Source organism: Melanotaenia boesemani, chromosome 2 (assembly GCF_017639745.1).
Source record: "Melanotaenia boesemani isolate fMelBoe1 chromosome 2, fMelBoe1.pri, whole genome shotgun sequence".
Taxonomy (NCBI): Eukaryota; Metazoa; Chordata; class Actinopteri; order Atheriniformes; family Melanotaeniidae; genus Melanotaenia; species Melanotaenia boesemani.
The window spans coordinates 4779788-4795108 of record NC_055683.1 but is presented as its reverse complement, the minus strand read 5'-3'; the positions used below and the strand labels follow the sequence as shown (position 1 = coordinate 4795108).

Here is a 15321-nt window from a genome sequence, read left to right as displayed (position 1 = left end):
AGAGAGAGAGAGAGGCCACCGGGTGCAGAGTGGGTTACCACAGGACAATCCTGCTCGATGCTGGACCTCAATAACGGGCGCAGAGAAAACTCACCCGCCTCGGATATCTTCCGCCGACCTACCGCCGCCACTTTCACCCCCGGATATTGTGGTGACTTGGACATGTTGCAGCGGGCGAAAGTCATGTGACGGCGCCTAGCCGGCGTTAATGTGCCAGGACTGGGTTTTCCTTCTTTACTGCTCGGTCTCTGTGAAGCGGAGCCGTAAAACCGAGCAGTCCTCTTTACTTTTCAGAGCCGAGCTGCAGTGCATTTACTGACATTATTTAAGGACAAACCGCACCGTTAGTGACATTAAGGTGCCGTCAGCGGTTGCTACGGGGATTAGCTGAATATCTGACATTATGCCTACATTATTCTACAGCCTCTAGTCGCGATCGACAGCGACGTGTAAGCTACTAATCGGGGTTAAGCTTCTCTTTACGCGCTGAGGTTGGTGAACTCGGAGATGATACTCTGGATGTGTGATGGTGTGGAGATACAACGTCTCTTAACAAATTTTTCAGTTTTTTCTCTTTAAAAATCTTTTAAAGGATCCATATCTGACACAGCACTTGTAGCGTTTGGATTGCAACAAGAGGAGAATTTGTAGTTTGAGTCCAGCATCATCTGTGAAAAAAACGACACAAAGTTTGGACGGAGAACTGCTTGTAGCCCCCTCTCTCTACAGGTCAGCGCGACCCGTCGCCTCCTCTCCCTTCTCCTCCTCCTCCTCCTCTCAGTCCGTTATGAAGATGTGAACCCTTTCCTCCTCCCCCCTCCCTCTTTCTCTCCTCGCCCTACCGTCCTCTTTGATCTTTTTTCCGCTCTCTGTTTGATATAAAGACATCAAACGCAGCTGCCGCCTGGATGTACGAAAGCGTGGATGTTGTGGGTTTGAGCCCCAGCCCCAGCAGCCCCAGCCCGGGCTCCTTTCTCAGCATGGACTACTACCACCGACCTCCAGGGTTAGGGCCGGAGAAGGGACTTCTGTCCGGCGTGGGGGGACTTCAGCGTCCATTCGGGGGGTCACTGGAGACCGGCAGGCACTGGAGCGGATCCAGCCACTGTGAGTCCCGTTAGAAAAATGGTTTGTCATTTTGAACTTGCACACAGAGAAGCCCCGCAGGACGCTGCAGCTTTGCTAATTTAATTGAGACGACGATAAGGTGGTCTGACCCGTAGTCTAATGCTTTGATATCTTTATCAGTCAGGGGGAAGTGAACGCATCATTAACAAGTGTCAGCTGTGGCAAATGTTGCCCACTCCTCCGTTTCCAGTAAGTTAGGTGGAAAGTAACTAAGGATTATTCTGTATTTGCAGTTTTCTTTTTCCTTGAGTAGATAATAGAAGATTAAAGAAAACGTCCAACGCATTTTCTGACGTTTTGTGCCAGCTGTTGTTATTCTGCAGTCTTTGGCTGTAGTTTGGCTAAACCAGTTACAATGTTCTCATGGTTGCACACACTATCTTTATCTTTCTTTCTTTTTATTTTACCCGCCTTTTACAAAGTGCTTTCTGCTGAAAAACTACTGTTTGCCATCATGTTGGCGAAAGTACAGCCTGATATGGAGAATTAATAAAAGTCAGGTTTAATGTTTCTAAACTTTATATTGTCCACTCAAATGATCTGTGGGTCAGAAGGTGTCTCGTCTTCACCTGAACTTAAATTAAGGCTTTGTTTAAATCTGAGGGATATTCTGGAAAGCTTCAAACTGGCCACTAAAACCTTCTTTTTCTCAGTTTCTAGGAACTAGAAACATGAATTAAATGAGACGTAAAAGCGTAAACCTTGTTTTTATTGTAAATTATTGACATTGCCCTCATGTTTATCAGGTCATCATGTTAAAGACCCTAAACATGTTGCAAAGTGTCTGGTTATTATTTAGAATGGTTTAATCCATGACGTCTTACCAGGTGATATTTTCAGCCTGCTCCTTTCTCTTTTCTCCTTTTCTTTTTCTTTGATTTACGTGGTAGTAACGAGATGATTTTGAGATTCGAACTAGACAAAAGAAAATATTTCAACATGTCATTTCAAGCTTTGACAACGTATTTTCTCACTGTTCACCGCAATGAAAAAGGCATTCAGGTGGATTTAGAAGATGACGGTTGTCATTGATTACCTACAGTTTTATAAAGTTTTGATCCCGCATGAATTTTATTCTAAATTTTTTCATTTTCGTCAGATTGACAAACGTATGACGAAAGCTAAAAATGTCATGGATGATTAAATGGTTTATGGGTGTTGACTTTTTACATAATTATGTCATTCTTTGTCATCAGTTTAAGCTTCTGGAAAGGTTTCTGCTCATCGTTTTTCCCTCCTGCTGCCCCGTGATGAAACTAAATCATTTGGAGATCAGCGTATCTACATTAACGTAAAGTTCAGAGTATCATCAGGAAATTCAGTCTTAAACCTATTTTCTACCAAAGTGGTTCCGGTGCTTGTTCGGGATGGTCCTAAAGATGGTTTTAAGTTCTTTTTAAAGAACTAAATAGTCAGATTTTCCACAGCCAGCGAGCCACCATGGAGCCGTGTGGAAAATGTCCTCCAGTAGATGTTTGATGGCTCTCTGATGTGTTTAGATTTTCTGAGGACCACAGTGCAGAAAGACGGTTCATCGTTTTACTTTCTTTACAGATCACACAGTATTTTTCCTGCAAACTTGCATTAATGGTTCTTTTTTATTTTAATTATTTGTATTCAATGCTGTTCCAACATTCCCAAATGCTAATAAGCAAACTGGATTCATTTGTTTCAGGTTGGACATGAAAAAAAGTCAGCTGCTGATAAAAAGAGAGCCATGACTATTCCAGCTTTTCCCAAACTGGGAGTCCCAAGATCATTTCAGGGCTTTGTCAGATTATTGTAAAAAATAAATAAATAACCTACATTTACCAAATAAATTTGGGAGAGAGAGAGAGATCAATCTGTCAATCAAAGTGTGCTTCAGGAAAATCTTATTACAAATCTGTTATAGTTTGATTCGAAAAAAAGGATTTTCAGATTTTTTTTTTAACAAACTGAATTCCAGCCTCAGATCAGGCGCCTCCAGCAGATCCGTTGACGCGAACACCACCAGATGTTTATCTTGGTCGTTTATCTCACAGCTCGCTTGTTGTGCATAGTGACCTTTTTCTGTTGCCGTCTCGACAGACTGCTGTGATGCCAGGAGCTCCACCCTAAACCTAAACCTAGGGTAGTCACGTTACCAGCATTTCAACTCAACACCCACTTTAAGGATCACACTCAAGACTCGATACTGTTTTTGATACTATAGAGAAAAATAAAATCTTTTTTTTTTTTTTAAATCAAAGTCAGGACGCCACGACCCAAACAATACAATGAAATCTATTAATGCAGTGATGTTAAGTTTTTAATGTTTTAGTCCCCGGGACCAACAGGTGGTGATTTGAGTGGGTCACCAGGAAATTCAATGGGTCCCCATTTAAAAAAAGTAATTTTTTTCTATTTCTTATATTCTTCTATTTCCTAAATTGTAGCGTCATACTCATTCGGTGGTGGTCTGACGTGGTTATAGTTAACGGACATACTCATGTATGTTTATGAAATTAAAGAACTAAAATTCTAAATCCGAAAAGGTCACAAACCAATAACAAAAACCGCCGATGTTTATTAACACAGATCAATTCTGAATATCACTATTGCTGTAACTGATGCCATGTTTTGTTTTTTGTTTTTCATTAACACAAACTAATCAAACAACAGGCATCATAAACAACAACAAACTACGATTCACCAACATGAACGTTTATCAAGTTACACGAGTCAGTAAAATGCCAACGAGTAGAACGTGTCCTACGCCACCCTCCTCCCCTGCTCCTCCACCCTGCTCCTCCACCCTCCTCCTCTGCTCCTCCATTCCTCCCCTGCTCCTCCACCCTCCTCCCCTGCTCCTCCACCCTGCTCCTGCACTCTCCTGCACTCCTCCCCTGCTCCTCCTCCCCTTCTCCTGCACTCCTCCCCTGCTCCTCCACCCTTCTCCCCTGCTGCTCCACCCTCCTCCCATGCTCCTCCCCTGCTCCTGCACTCCTCCACTATTCCTCCCCTTCTCCTGCACTCGCCTCCCCTGCTCCTCCGCCCTGCTCCCCTGCTGCTCCACTCTCCTCCACTCGCCTCCCATGCTCCTGCCCTGCTCCTCCACCCTCCTCCCCTGCTGCTCCACCCTCCTCCCATGCTCCTCCCCTGCTCCTTCACTCCTCCCCTGCTCCTCCACCCTCCTCCCCTGCTCCCGCACTCCTCCACTGTTCCTCCCCTTCTCCTGCACTCGCCTCCCCTGCTCCTCCGCCCTGCTCCCCTGCTGCTCCACTCTCCTCCACTCGCCTCCCATGCTCCTCCGCTGCTCCTTCACTCTCCTCCCCTGCTCCTCCACTCCTCCCCTGCTCCTCCACCTCACCTGTGTCGCGCTGTTCTCCAGCTAACCCCTGGGCTACTCCTGCCTGTCAAACATTCAGTCCAGGTTTGAAGATGTAGTTTTTTATCAGGAGCTGGTCTAATGTGGTCTAGGTTCCCAAGAATTCAGCGGACTCGCCCTTCACACATCTGGAAAGTCTCAGTGTTGCTTGTTTAAATGTGTTGACACTTTCGATACGTTCCCTCAGACATTAGCTCTATCGTCAGCCACAAACCGTCCAATCAGAGGACAAGACACATCTGACATGTCTTGTCCTCTGATCGTGCTTGTGCAGTGGCAGAATATATGTATACATATGTATACATTCGTAGTACAGAAAGGCCTCCTCGTGATGTTTTCCCTCTAGTACTAGTTTACCCGCTAGTTTCATGCTGCGAGTCACTGTAGGCAAAACACTGAACTTTCTTTAGCTAGTTATTGAGACTGTAAACTCGGGTTGTTGTTCACAATGTATCGCTTTTCAAGGGGAAAATGAGGTGCGTCGCGGGGACACATCGATAGTGAGTTTACTGCATTCTTTCATGTGTCAGAGACGTCCTGTGTCGATACGTGATTTTACGTCAGAATCCGAAAGTCTCTAATAACACCAGAAAAGGTCTCTAGATTTATCGCTAGGGGCTTTTTTTTTTAAAAAAAAGTTGCTGAAAACTCACTAAATATAGCGACAAAGTTGGCAGCACTGTAACAATAGGTGCTGCTTTAGGGAGCAGGGCTGCCCACTGCAGTGCCTGTTGAAAATGTGAAGAGACAGCTGGTTCTTTCTGTAAGCCAACAGATGACAAAGTTACCCGTGCTAATTAATATCCAACTCTATACTAGATTTCTGTATCAGTTAGTTTCTGAGAATCAAGTTTTTGGCAACACTACCTACTACTGAAGAGGGGCCACAAATTCTATGGTTTGGTTCAGTAGCATAAGTAAGGGATAATGCCCAACGAGGTGTCCATTATCATAAATTAATGGACAATGCAGAGGCATGAACTGTCCCACAGGAAGCCTCGAAGGGCATTATCCCGCTTATACCATGGTCACTTACGAAAGAAGAGCATATTAAATACATTATTAATGCATTAATGTTGTTTTTTTACCGTTAAAATCATAGGTTTTTTACAAGAAGCGGTTGAGTGGACTATTTCGTTGTGACGCGTTGCCAAGGTAACCGGCTCTGACACAGAACCTGCAGCTCGGTCGGTCAGCTGTTGTATTAGACCTGATCAGTGGAGGGAAGGGAGATGATTGCTTAACGTTATGTTATGTGATACAAACATTTCAGAGGGCGGGTGCAGCTCTTACAGCTTGTGTGTGTCCAGAGGATGATGCAACATTTTGTTTCAAACAGTCAAAGTCCACAGATCGTTTCCTAAATCGTTTTTATCGTAAGAAATATTATCCACCATTCATTCTGATCATTAAATGTGTATCAAGAAAGTCTATCCTAAATCGTTTTTATAATGTTATCCACCATTCACTCTGTATCAAGTAAGTAAGGTAATCAAGACAGAAAGACAGGCGACAACCTATTTAAAATTAAATGCAACGTTGCCGTTGATCGAGACATTTCATAAAGATACTGGCATGTCCAGAGTGCCGTTTGATGGATGGAGTTTAACGTTTGTGGACCCTGACCACTGCTGGTTGGGACGTTGTGGGACGACAGAATGTTGCTCCATTCTCGTCTCTCCTGGACTGACGGAGTCCAATAAGCCTGCAGGCTGTTTTCACAGCGATGCGCCGTCACAGACATGATCTGGCGTGTCTGCAGCCTGGTGTCTGAGTTTCTGTTGCCACGGTTACCAACCACCGTTTAGTCAGCGCAATAATTTACAACAATAAGTCTATTTGACCAGAACTTCTTTCATAGGTGTCCATTTTCACTTTTTAATGGACACCCTACAGCCAATCAGAATCGAGTATTCACCCAGACCATGGTAGCCCTTCTAACCCCTGTAAGAGACAAAGTACTACAGATGGAAAGTGGTACTAAATTCTGTATTTTTTGCCTGTTTTACTCTGTAACCTGGTGTTTTCTAAGGAGCTTGTGTCCAGTCATGTGATAGATGTATAAAATTTAATCAGGAACAGGAAAATGTCATTTTTTGATATTATTTTAGTTTTAGAGGCCTTTATGACACAGTTTCCAGAGATGAGATGGGTTGATCTGCAGCAAAGGGCTCCAAGCTGGGATTCAAACCTGCAGCAGCTGCATGGACTAGCTGTAGTCTCTCTCATCTAAATGAACCGTCTGCTCAACTAGTTGAACTTAGTGCCATAAACATCCTTTTTTTTTCTTTGTTAAAATTTACAATCCACACAATCAAATTCCACCATTCTGTCCAGGTCTTCCACACCGTGGAAATCACAGGTTCCTTCATTTTTTCAGTAACTGGTTCTTCTTTGTTGCACTGTGATCTGATTGGTTTAAGCCCTTTTGAAGGTGCCTACTTTTTCCAAAGACTTCCTACAGAGGACTTCCCAGATGATTCTGTGCAACGAACTGTGAACTTTTGTCTTAATCCTTTAATGTTCACACCAAGAGAAAAAGCAATGAAAAAATGTTTCTTTGCATTTTTTTTATAATGATAAATAAAACAGGGTTTTAACAAATAGTTGAGATAATGGTTAATAATATGTTAAAAGTAGTTAAGTGGTCAACACTTGAAACTTGTGAGAAAATAAACATGTTTGGAATTCCAAAAATTTTTAATACAATTCATTAGTCACTAAAAAAGTGCTCTACCAAAGGATAGAGCAGGCAGTTAAAGGGTTAAAGAAGCTTTAGCTAAAGTGATTCCTACATGGACCAAGCCTAGCATGCCAAAGGTAATCTGAAAATGCAGTCATATAAATACACTAACACAGAGCATTACCTCTATGATTTCATCACCCCCCCCCCCCAACACACACGCACACACACATGCAAGAGAGAGTTAGCTCACATCCAGACAGTGTCCGTAGGGTGAAGACACGGGAATGTCACCGTGACACGGCTCTTGCACAACTGAGTTCAAGTCATTAAGAGGGAAAGTGCAAAGTGGACTCTGGTCAGCTGGTGAAAAAATAAAAATTAGGGAAACAAAAGTAGGGGGAGGGAAAGATAGAGGAGAGAACATGCTCTTAAATTTAAGCTGTAAGGACACAGAGCTTGCGTGTGTGTGTGTGCGTGTGTGTGTTTTTAGTGTGTATTTTTGTGATGAATAAAGAGTGTCAAAGCAGTCCAAAGGTCACAGGTCGTATACAGAAACAGGCCTGCACAGAGAGTATACAAGGACTGCAATGTGTGCGTGTGCACGTGTGTGTGTGTGTGGTTGTGTGTGTGTGTGTGTGTGTGTGTGTGCGCGTAAGCCAGAGCAATGACTCACTGACAATTGGGAAGTGACCTACATCTCTGACTCCCTTTATTTCTCCCTCTATCTGCCTTTTTCTTTCCTGTGTCAGCTGCCCAGTCATCACTTCTCCACACTGAATAACCTCTCTCTGTTTGGTGGAGACACACACACACACACACACACACTCACACACACATTCACACATACTCACAGTTTGTCTGGGAATGTGTGAGTACACTGACTTAGTTTGACCTGAGTGTGAGTGTGTGAAAAGGAGAGGAGGTGGAGGGTTGCACGTCAGTGTGTTTGTATATCTGGTTAGGTGTGTGTATGAGTGTGTGTGAGGGTTAGTTAGTTAGTTAGTTATTAGTTGCATTTTAAGATCATTTTTGACCATTTTAACCAGCAGACAAAATGTAATAATGAAATGATTTTATCTGAGTGAGGTGTATTTTTGCAGCGTTGCCTAGCAGCGATTGGACCGGTACTCGTGAACAAGTGTTGCCATGAGCTCATGTCATCGGAGACTTGGTGGACTGTGAATGTAGTTACTGCTGACGCCATTCATGTCGGCATTTCTTTTATTCTGCTAATTAACTGATAACATGGAATGTGTAAGCGGACGTCAGAGGTTGTTTTTCTGATATATGCTGTGAGAGTTGAGTTTTCATAAAACGAGGCTGAACTCGTTCCTCTTTCTGGGAATTTGATTTCAGAAACTGAAAAATTCTGGAATTTTTCTGTTTGCATCTCACAGAGATCTCTCTCAGGTGCTCTGATGATCCAGATTGATTGTTTTCATGTGACATCGCATCTGCCTTATTAGTTGTGTGTAGCATGAAGTGGTGGTCAGCCTAGCTCTTTGTAGACCAGAGTGGTTTTGGCGAACGTGTTTTTGATCAATGGAAAATACTTTCTATTGCTGCTACAGTTTTTGGTTGTTCCAGTCATTCATTTTCTATACTGCTTTTCCAGTTCAGGGTCACAGGGTAGCTGGAGTCTGTCCCAGCATTTATCAGGTGGGAGGCAGGTTGCCGGGTTATCACAGGACCAACACAAAGAGACAAATAAGCCCCATTTCCACTGAGCGGTTCAGTTCAGGACGGTGCGGTTCGGTACGCTATTTTGTGTGTTTCCATTATAAAAGGGGCCCATACAACCGAACCATACCCCACCAGTTGTGGACCCCCTTCAGTTGTAGGTCCATAGAAAATGGTACGGTACAGTTAGGGCGCTACCTGATAATGTGCAGCCCTAAAAAACTGTCATTTTAAACCTTTGAGCCATGTGCTTGTTTTTAAACCTCTTCTAAAAATTCAACCCTATAATGAAATGAGTATATTTCTGCAACCACAGGGTCCACTGGAGTCATATTAAAGGAAGATTTGTTAAGATGTGTCAATATCAGTATTTGTGTTACTGGTGAAAACGGCACAAAGCACGAACGAAAAAAGTTTCAGGCTTGAACCCTTTATGAATGTATGTAAATTACTGGGTTTGGTTGCAGCCAGGTGATTGGTGTGTAGCATTAAGTTTTTAGAAGATTAATAGTTTTTGCTTGTTTTGTTTCTACATAAAATCAAGAGAGAACTTCTTTCACATGTAGTTTTCTTTATGTGAAGTAACAATAATGCTTAAAAATAGGGACGTTCTGATGCCATTTTTATTTTCTGTCCGACACAGATACTTGGGGTTTAGGTATCTGCAGATACCGAGTACAGATCCAATACCAGTGTTATTTTATTAAGAGGTCTATAAAATCTATTTCATTCTTCAGCTTAACGTGACAGTGACATGGATCTGATTCACATGACACTGATAAATTTTTGCTATTGCTAGTGCGTCCAATAAAAATACTTTGGGTCAAATATAAGATGAACCATGAACCACTAGTTTCCTCCACAGATTAATAATAAACAAGCGCAACAAGAAAGACAGAGGTAGCACCAGAAAAGCCAGAGCAACAGGAGAGGGAGGAGGAGTAGAAGCAGAGGAGGAGAAGGCATTTCAGTACAGAACTGCAGGAAACTCTTTTTCTTTTTTTTCTTTTCTTAAATGAAAGACTGCGAGAGTTTAACCCTCTCACCAGGAAAAGTGTGGGGGATGAGGGAGCGTTAATTCCGTTAAAAAAATTAACCCAATTAATTACATAATTTAGTTACTGCAGTTAACGCGTTATTTTTGACAGTCTTAATATTTATTTATATAATTCATGTTTTATTACCACATGAAATCAATGATGGCCACAGAACTGTTAAAATTACTGAGTAAATAAACTCAGGTAAAAGAATTTCTATTAAAAACTATCTTGAAATTGGACGTACAGTGAACGTTTTCCACAATGAACAGGGGCTGTTAATCCAGGACAATCCCTGCATATGAGGCATGTCGCTGTTTTGCTAGCAGGATTTTCCAATGAGTAATGACACCAAATTACTAACATACCATTAATGCTAAATGTTAGCGCAACAGTGACTCCGGTGCAGCTACTTCTCCACCTACTAGGGCTGCTCGATTATGGGAAAAATGATAATCATGATTATTTTGATTGAAATTGAGATCTCGATTATTTAGCACAATTAGAGAAGGGGGGGTGGCGGGGGGTGGGGGGCATTTGAAGCTTGTCTGTGGTAATACAGACTAGTTTCTTTCCACCAGGTCCCCATAGCTATTGTTTGTCTCAGACCAGCAGCATGTTCTGCCCGGTGTGATCTGGAAAAAATGATTCTGAACACATTTTGTTTTCACGTTAAAATCTGCGTCAATAAAATGTAGCGCAACATTAATATACGGCTCTATGATGCGGCTTTACCACAGGTCCACAGCAGTGGTGAAACATTGGACTGTAGCCAGGCCCTTCACACCACCCTCACCACACTCATCATACAGGGCAGAGAGACACTCCACTAACATGGAGAGGAGATGGCAGTGATGCCGTTTGTCCAACGTGTTGATGAGGTTCTTAAATCCCGGGTTGTTCACTGTGTTAACTGAGAAAAAGTTCTGTTTGTTTATAACATTTGTCTCTCTGTGTCTCTGGATTATTTAGTCACGACTCACAAAAAATGAACATTTTTCTATTTTTTTGTGTCGCGTCGCAAGCCTCCGTGTGCACGTCTGTGTGAACGAGCGCAACATTTCACATGCACGAATGTCGCCTGTCGCTTGGCTGGAGGAGGGCAGCCATTTCCGCCTCATCATGCAAGTTTGATAGAAAATGATGGAGAAGGAGCGACGTCGCCTTCCGTGTGTCCAGCCCATAACTGGCGAGGTGTTTACAGCTCGCGCTGAATAAAACTAAAGCAGTCGGGGCTGTGGGAGGAGTCTGCAGCAGAGCGCTGCAATGCCTGCTGCACTCGAAACTGAAAACAACACAAGAGGAAACTGCGAAGGACAAAAATAATTGGATCCTTTTATGATCGTTGAAAACCCAGATCGTAATTGCGATTAAAATTCGATTAATCGCCCAGCCCTACCACCTACCAACTCAAAACAACGGTCACGCAAGACTGCGTAACTTCCTGTGTATGTGTGTGGTCGTGTTGGGCAGGAAACAAAGAATTATGATTCAGTTTCTATGGTATCAGATGGTGTTTAGACAGAAATACTCGCTGATACCGATCTCCTACCTTTCTGTAGGATCGGCGAGTATTTCCGATGCTAGTATCAGTATCGTCCCATCCCCACCTTAAAATAGCCCTTGTACAGCATGTGTAATGATGCAACTCGTGAAATTTACTGTAATATCATCCCTAATGGGGTAAAATAAGGGATCTTTTAAAAAAATGCTCCAATTGTAAATAATTGCTAGTAAGAAGCTGTTAAAAGAAACCATATAAAACAACACAAGGGGCAGTTCTATCTCTTGACATCTACATTGCTGTGATGGCAGTGGTTGAGTGATGGAAGACAAATCTAAAATGCCAGATTTTTAGGGTCTTTTGCACTTTTAAAATTGATTTAATGAAATTAATTGAATACCCAACCCAAATTAGTTAATACGGCTGTAAATAAATTGATACAGTTCACCACCTCTTAATAGAGTTGACTGGTTTATTTATAGCATTTTAAAGAACCCCTGTTACCATTACTCAGACATATTTACTGACACATCCAGTACAATGTAGTCAATAATTAGTTGAAATGATCCATTCATGAATATTTAAGTATGTATAGTCAGAATTAAAATCTGGACGTATCATAAAAGCAATGTAAACGAAAGAAGAAGAGAAATATAAGCAGGGTGTGAATAACTATGCACACCCCATAATTTAACAGCTTGTAGAATCATTTTCAGAATAAATTATTTTCTAAAGGACGTCGTCAGTCTTTTACGTGGTTCTGGAGGATTTTTGACCGGGAGTATTTATTGACTTTTGCTGGAATTTATTTGTGTGCAGCTCTCCAAAGTTCCCACTGCAGCATTTTGATCAGGCATAGATCTGCTGCTGTTTGGGATCCTGAAAACAACATGGAAAACAACATGGCTGAAACTGGGTCCTGAAACAGGCCATGTTTTTACTGTCAGACAGATGGACTCACGTTTGACTCCAGAATACTTGAGTATCCAGGAGTTCATGATCCACTCAATGACCGCAAAGTGTCCAGGTCCTGTGGTTGCAGAACAAGCCCACATCATAAACCCTCCACCACCATGCTTGACAGTTAGTACGAGGGGTTTTTCTTGTGTTTGGTATAAACGTGGTGTTGTTCATGGTCCGGTCTGTCTAAAGGACATTGTTCCAGAAGTCTCGTAGTTTGTTCAAATGCAGCTTTGCCTAAGCATAATCTTTCTCTCAGTAGAGAGATGGACTTGCGTTTATCTGGAAATGACATTTTTAGATTGATGACCAACAACAGCTGCTTTTAAGGGTGCATTCACAGTGGCACTATTTGGTCCACTTTAAATTAAACTTGGTCCAGTTCCACATATAGTGCGGTTCATTTAGAGCAGTGTGAACGCTCATTCACACTCTGGTGCCGACCAAAGACAACCGGGGGTCTCGGTTCACTTACAAGTGAACCCTTGATGCAACATGCTGCAACACGCTGCGACTCCTGCTGCTCATACCAGACAGATTTCTGGTGTAAATTGCATTACGGTTTGAACATGAAAGTAAAAAGAAGGGCTGGGTGATTAATCGAATTTTAATCTCAATTACGATCTGGGTTTTCAACGATGATAAAATTGAAATGATCAGATTTTTTTGCTCCTTCTCAGTTTACTCTTGTGCAGCACTGTATTGCAGACTCCTCCCACAGCCCCAGCCGCTTTGGTTTTATCCAGCACGAGCTGCAAACACCTCTCAAGTTAGACAAGTTAGACTGAGTTGTGGCTAAATAATCCACCAGCTCCCAGAGATAGGGCTGGGCAATTAATCGAATTTTAATCGCAATTACGATCTGGGTTTTCAATGATCATAATGAAATGGTCCGATTATTTTTTGTCCTTCGATTTGTGCTGTTTTCAAATCGAGCGCAGCTGTCATTGCAGCGCTTTGCTGCAGACTCCTCCCACAGCCCTGACCACTTTAGTTTTATTCAGAACGAGTTGCAGACACCTGAACACACGGGAGGCGTCGTCGCTCCTTCTCCATCATTTTCTATGTAAACTTGCGCGAGGAAGCAAAAATCGCTGCCCTCCTCCAGCCAAGCGACAGGCGACAGTCGTGCATGTAAAATGTTGCGTTCGTGCATGCAGACGTGCACACGGGGGCTTGCGACGCAACACAAAAAAATAGAAAAATGTTCAATTTTTGTGAGTCGCAACTAAATAATCCACCAGCTCCCAGAGTCACAGAGAGACAAACGTTATAAACAAACAGAATTTTTTTCTCAGTTGACACAGTGAACAATCCGGGATTTAAGAAACTCATCAACACTTTGGACAAACGGCATCACTGCCATCTCAACACCATTTTAGTGGACTGTCTCTCTCTTCCCTGTATGAGTGTAGTGAGGGTGGTGTGAAAGGCGTGGTGACAATCCGATGTTTCGCCACCGCTACGGAACTGTGGTAAAGCTGCACCAGAGCCAGATTGACGCGGATTTCAACGTGAAAACGAAATGTCTCCAGACTATTTTTCCCAGATCACACCAGGCGGAACACAGCTGCTGGTCTGAGACAAACAATATCTATGGGGACCTGGTGGAAAGAAACTAGTCTGTATTACCACAGTAAACACTTCAAATGTCCCCCCCCCCCCCCCAATCCTCTTATCTATAATTGTGTTAAATAATCGAGATCTCAATTTCAATCAAAATAATCATGATTATCATTTTTTACATAATCGAGCAGCCCTACCCAGAGACACAAAGAGAAAACAAACGTTATTAACAAACATTACTTTTTTTTTTTTCTCACCAAAGACCAGGGCTCAGTTAACACAGTGAACAACCCGGGATTTAAGAACCTCATCAACACTTTGGACAAACAGCATCACCTCCATGTCGTCACCATGTTAGTGGAGTGTCTCTCCCTGGATGATGAGTGTGGTGAGGGTGTTTTGAAGGACATGGCTACAGTCCAATGTTTTGCCATCGCTACGGACCTGTGGTCATGAGGCACCATAGAGCCGTATATAAATGTCGCGTTACATTTTATTGATGTGGATTTCAACGTGAAAACAAAATGTCTGCAGATCACACCGGGCAGAACATAACTGCTGAGACAAACAAGAGCTACGTGGAACCTGGTGGAAAGAAACTAGTCTGTATCACCACAGACGAGCTTCACACTGGCTGCTTCTCTTTCTCTGGATGGATGGATGGATGGATGGATGGATGGATGGATGAGCTAGATTTTCTTCTTCTTTCTTCTTGGTCAGTGGTAATTTTGGGGAATATTGTTCCTACTTATCAGTTGTAGTAACTGTGTGATGTTGGCCAAGCAGTTTGATTTGCTTTCACACGGCACTTTACTGAAGCGAAAAAAAAAAAACAAAAACGAAAAACTAAGTTTATCAGCTTACTGCTCCAAATCTACCCAAGTATCCCCAGACTATTCTGGTCTCACCCAAGTGATTTCCAACCTGGGGTCCCCCAAAGAGCACAAGGGGTCCCTGACCCAGTGTGATTGAAATGAAGGCCATGTCCACACAGAGACGAGCTGCGGTGTATTCACTTAAGTTTTTGATCATTTTGGTGTTTCATTCACAGGGAACCAATGTTTTTAAAGCTTGAAAACACTTTGCACCATTTCATTAATGAGACCAGTCTGAGAAATGCTACAGAGCAGAGGATTCGTCCTTTAAAAAAAAAAAAAAGTAGCACTATATGTTGGTAAATACCTTGTTTGGTTTTATTACAGGGAAGGAGTCAGCCAGAATGCATCATTTTTGGTGAGAAGCAGTTGATGAAAACAAACATGGTTACAACACAGGTGGGGAGCCACAGCTTTTTGGTAGTTGCTTGAAGGGGGTCCTCAGAGAAAACAGGTTGGAACCACTGGTGTAGTGGACGATTAGGTGTGAATATGTAGGCTAAATATTCTTTCATCCTAATAATAAAACTTTTTTC

The 15321-nt window shown here is 42.6% G+C and overlaps 1 protein-coding gene across 1 annotated transcript in view; it reads left to right on the top strand.

Moving 5' to 3' along the window:
• The window catches only part of LOC121631372 (retinoic acid receptor alpha-B-like), a 34025-nt gene continuing 18704 nt past the window's right edge, over nt 1-15321 (top strand). Inside the window, exon 1 of the mRNA XM_041972242.1 lies at nt 1-1107. Within this exon, the coding sequence (XP_041828176.1) occupies nt 909-1107 (199 nt within the window). The 5' untranslated portion in view covers nt 1-908. The remainder of the gene's footprint in view (nt 1108-15321) is intronic.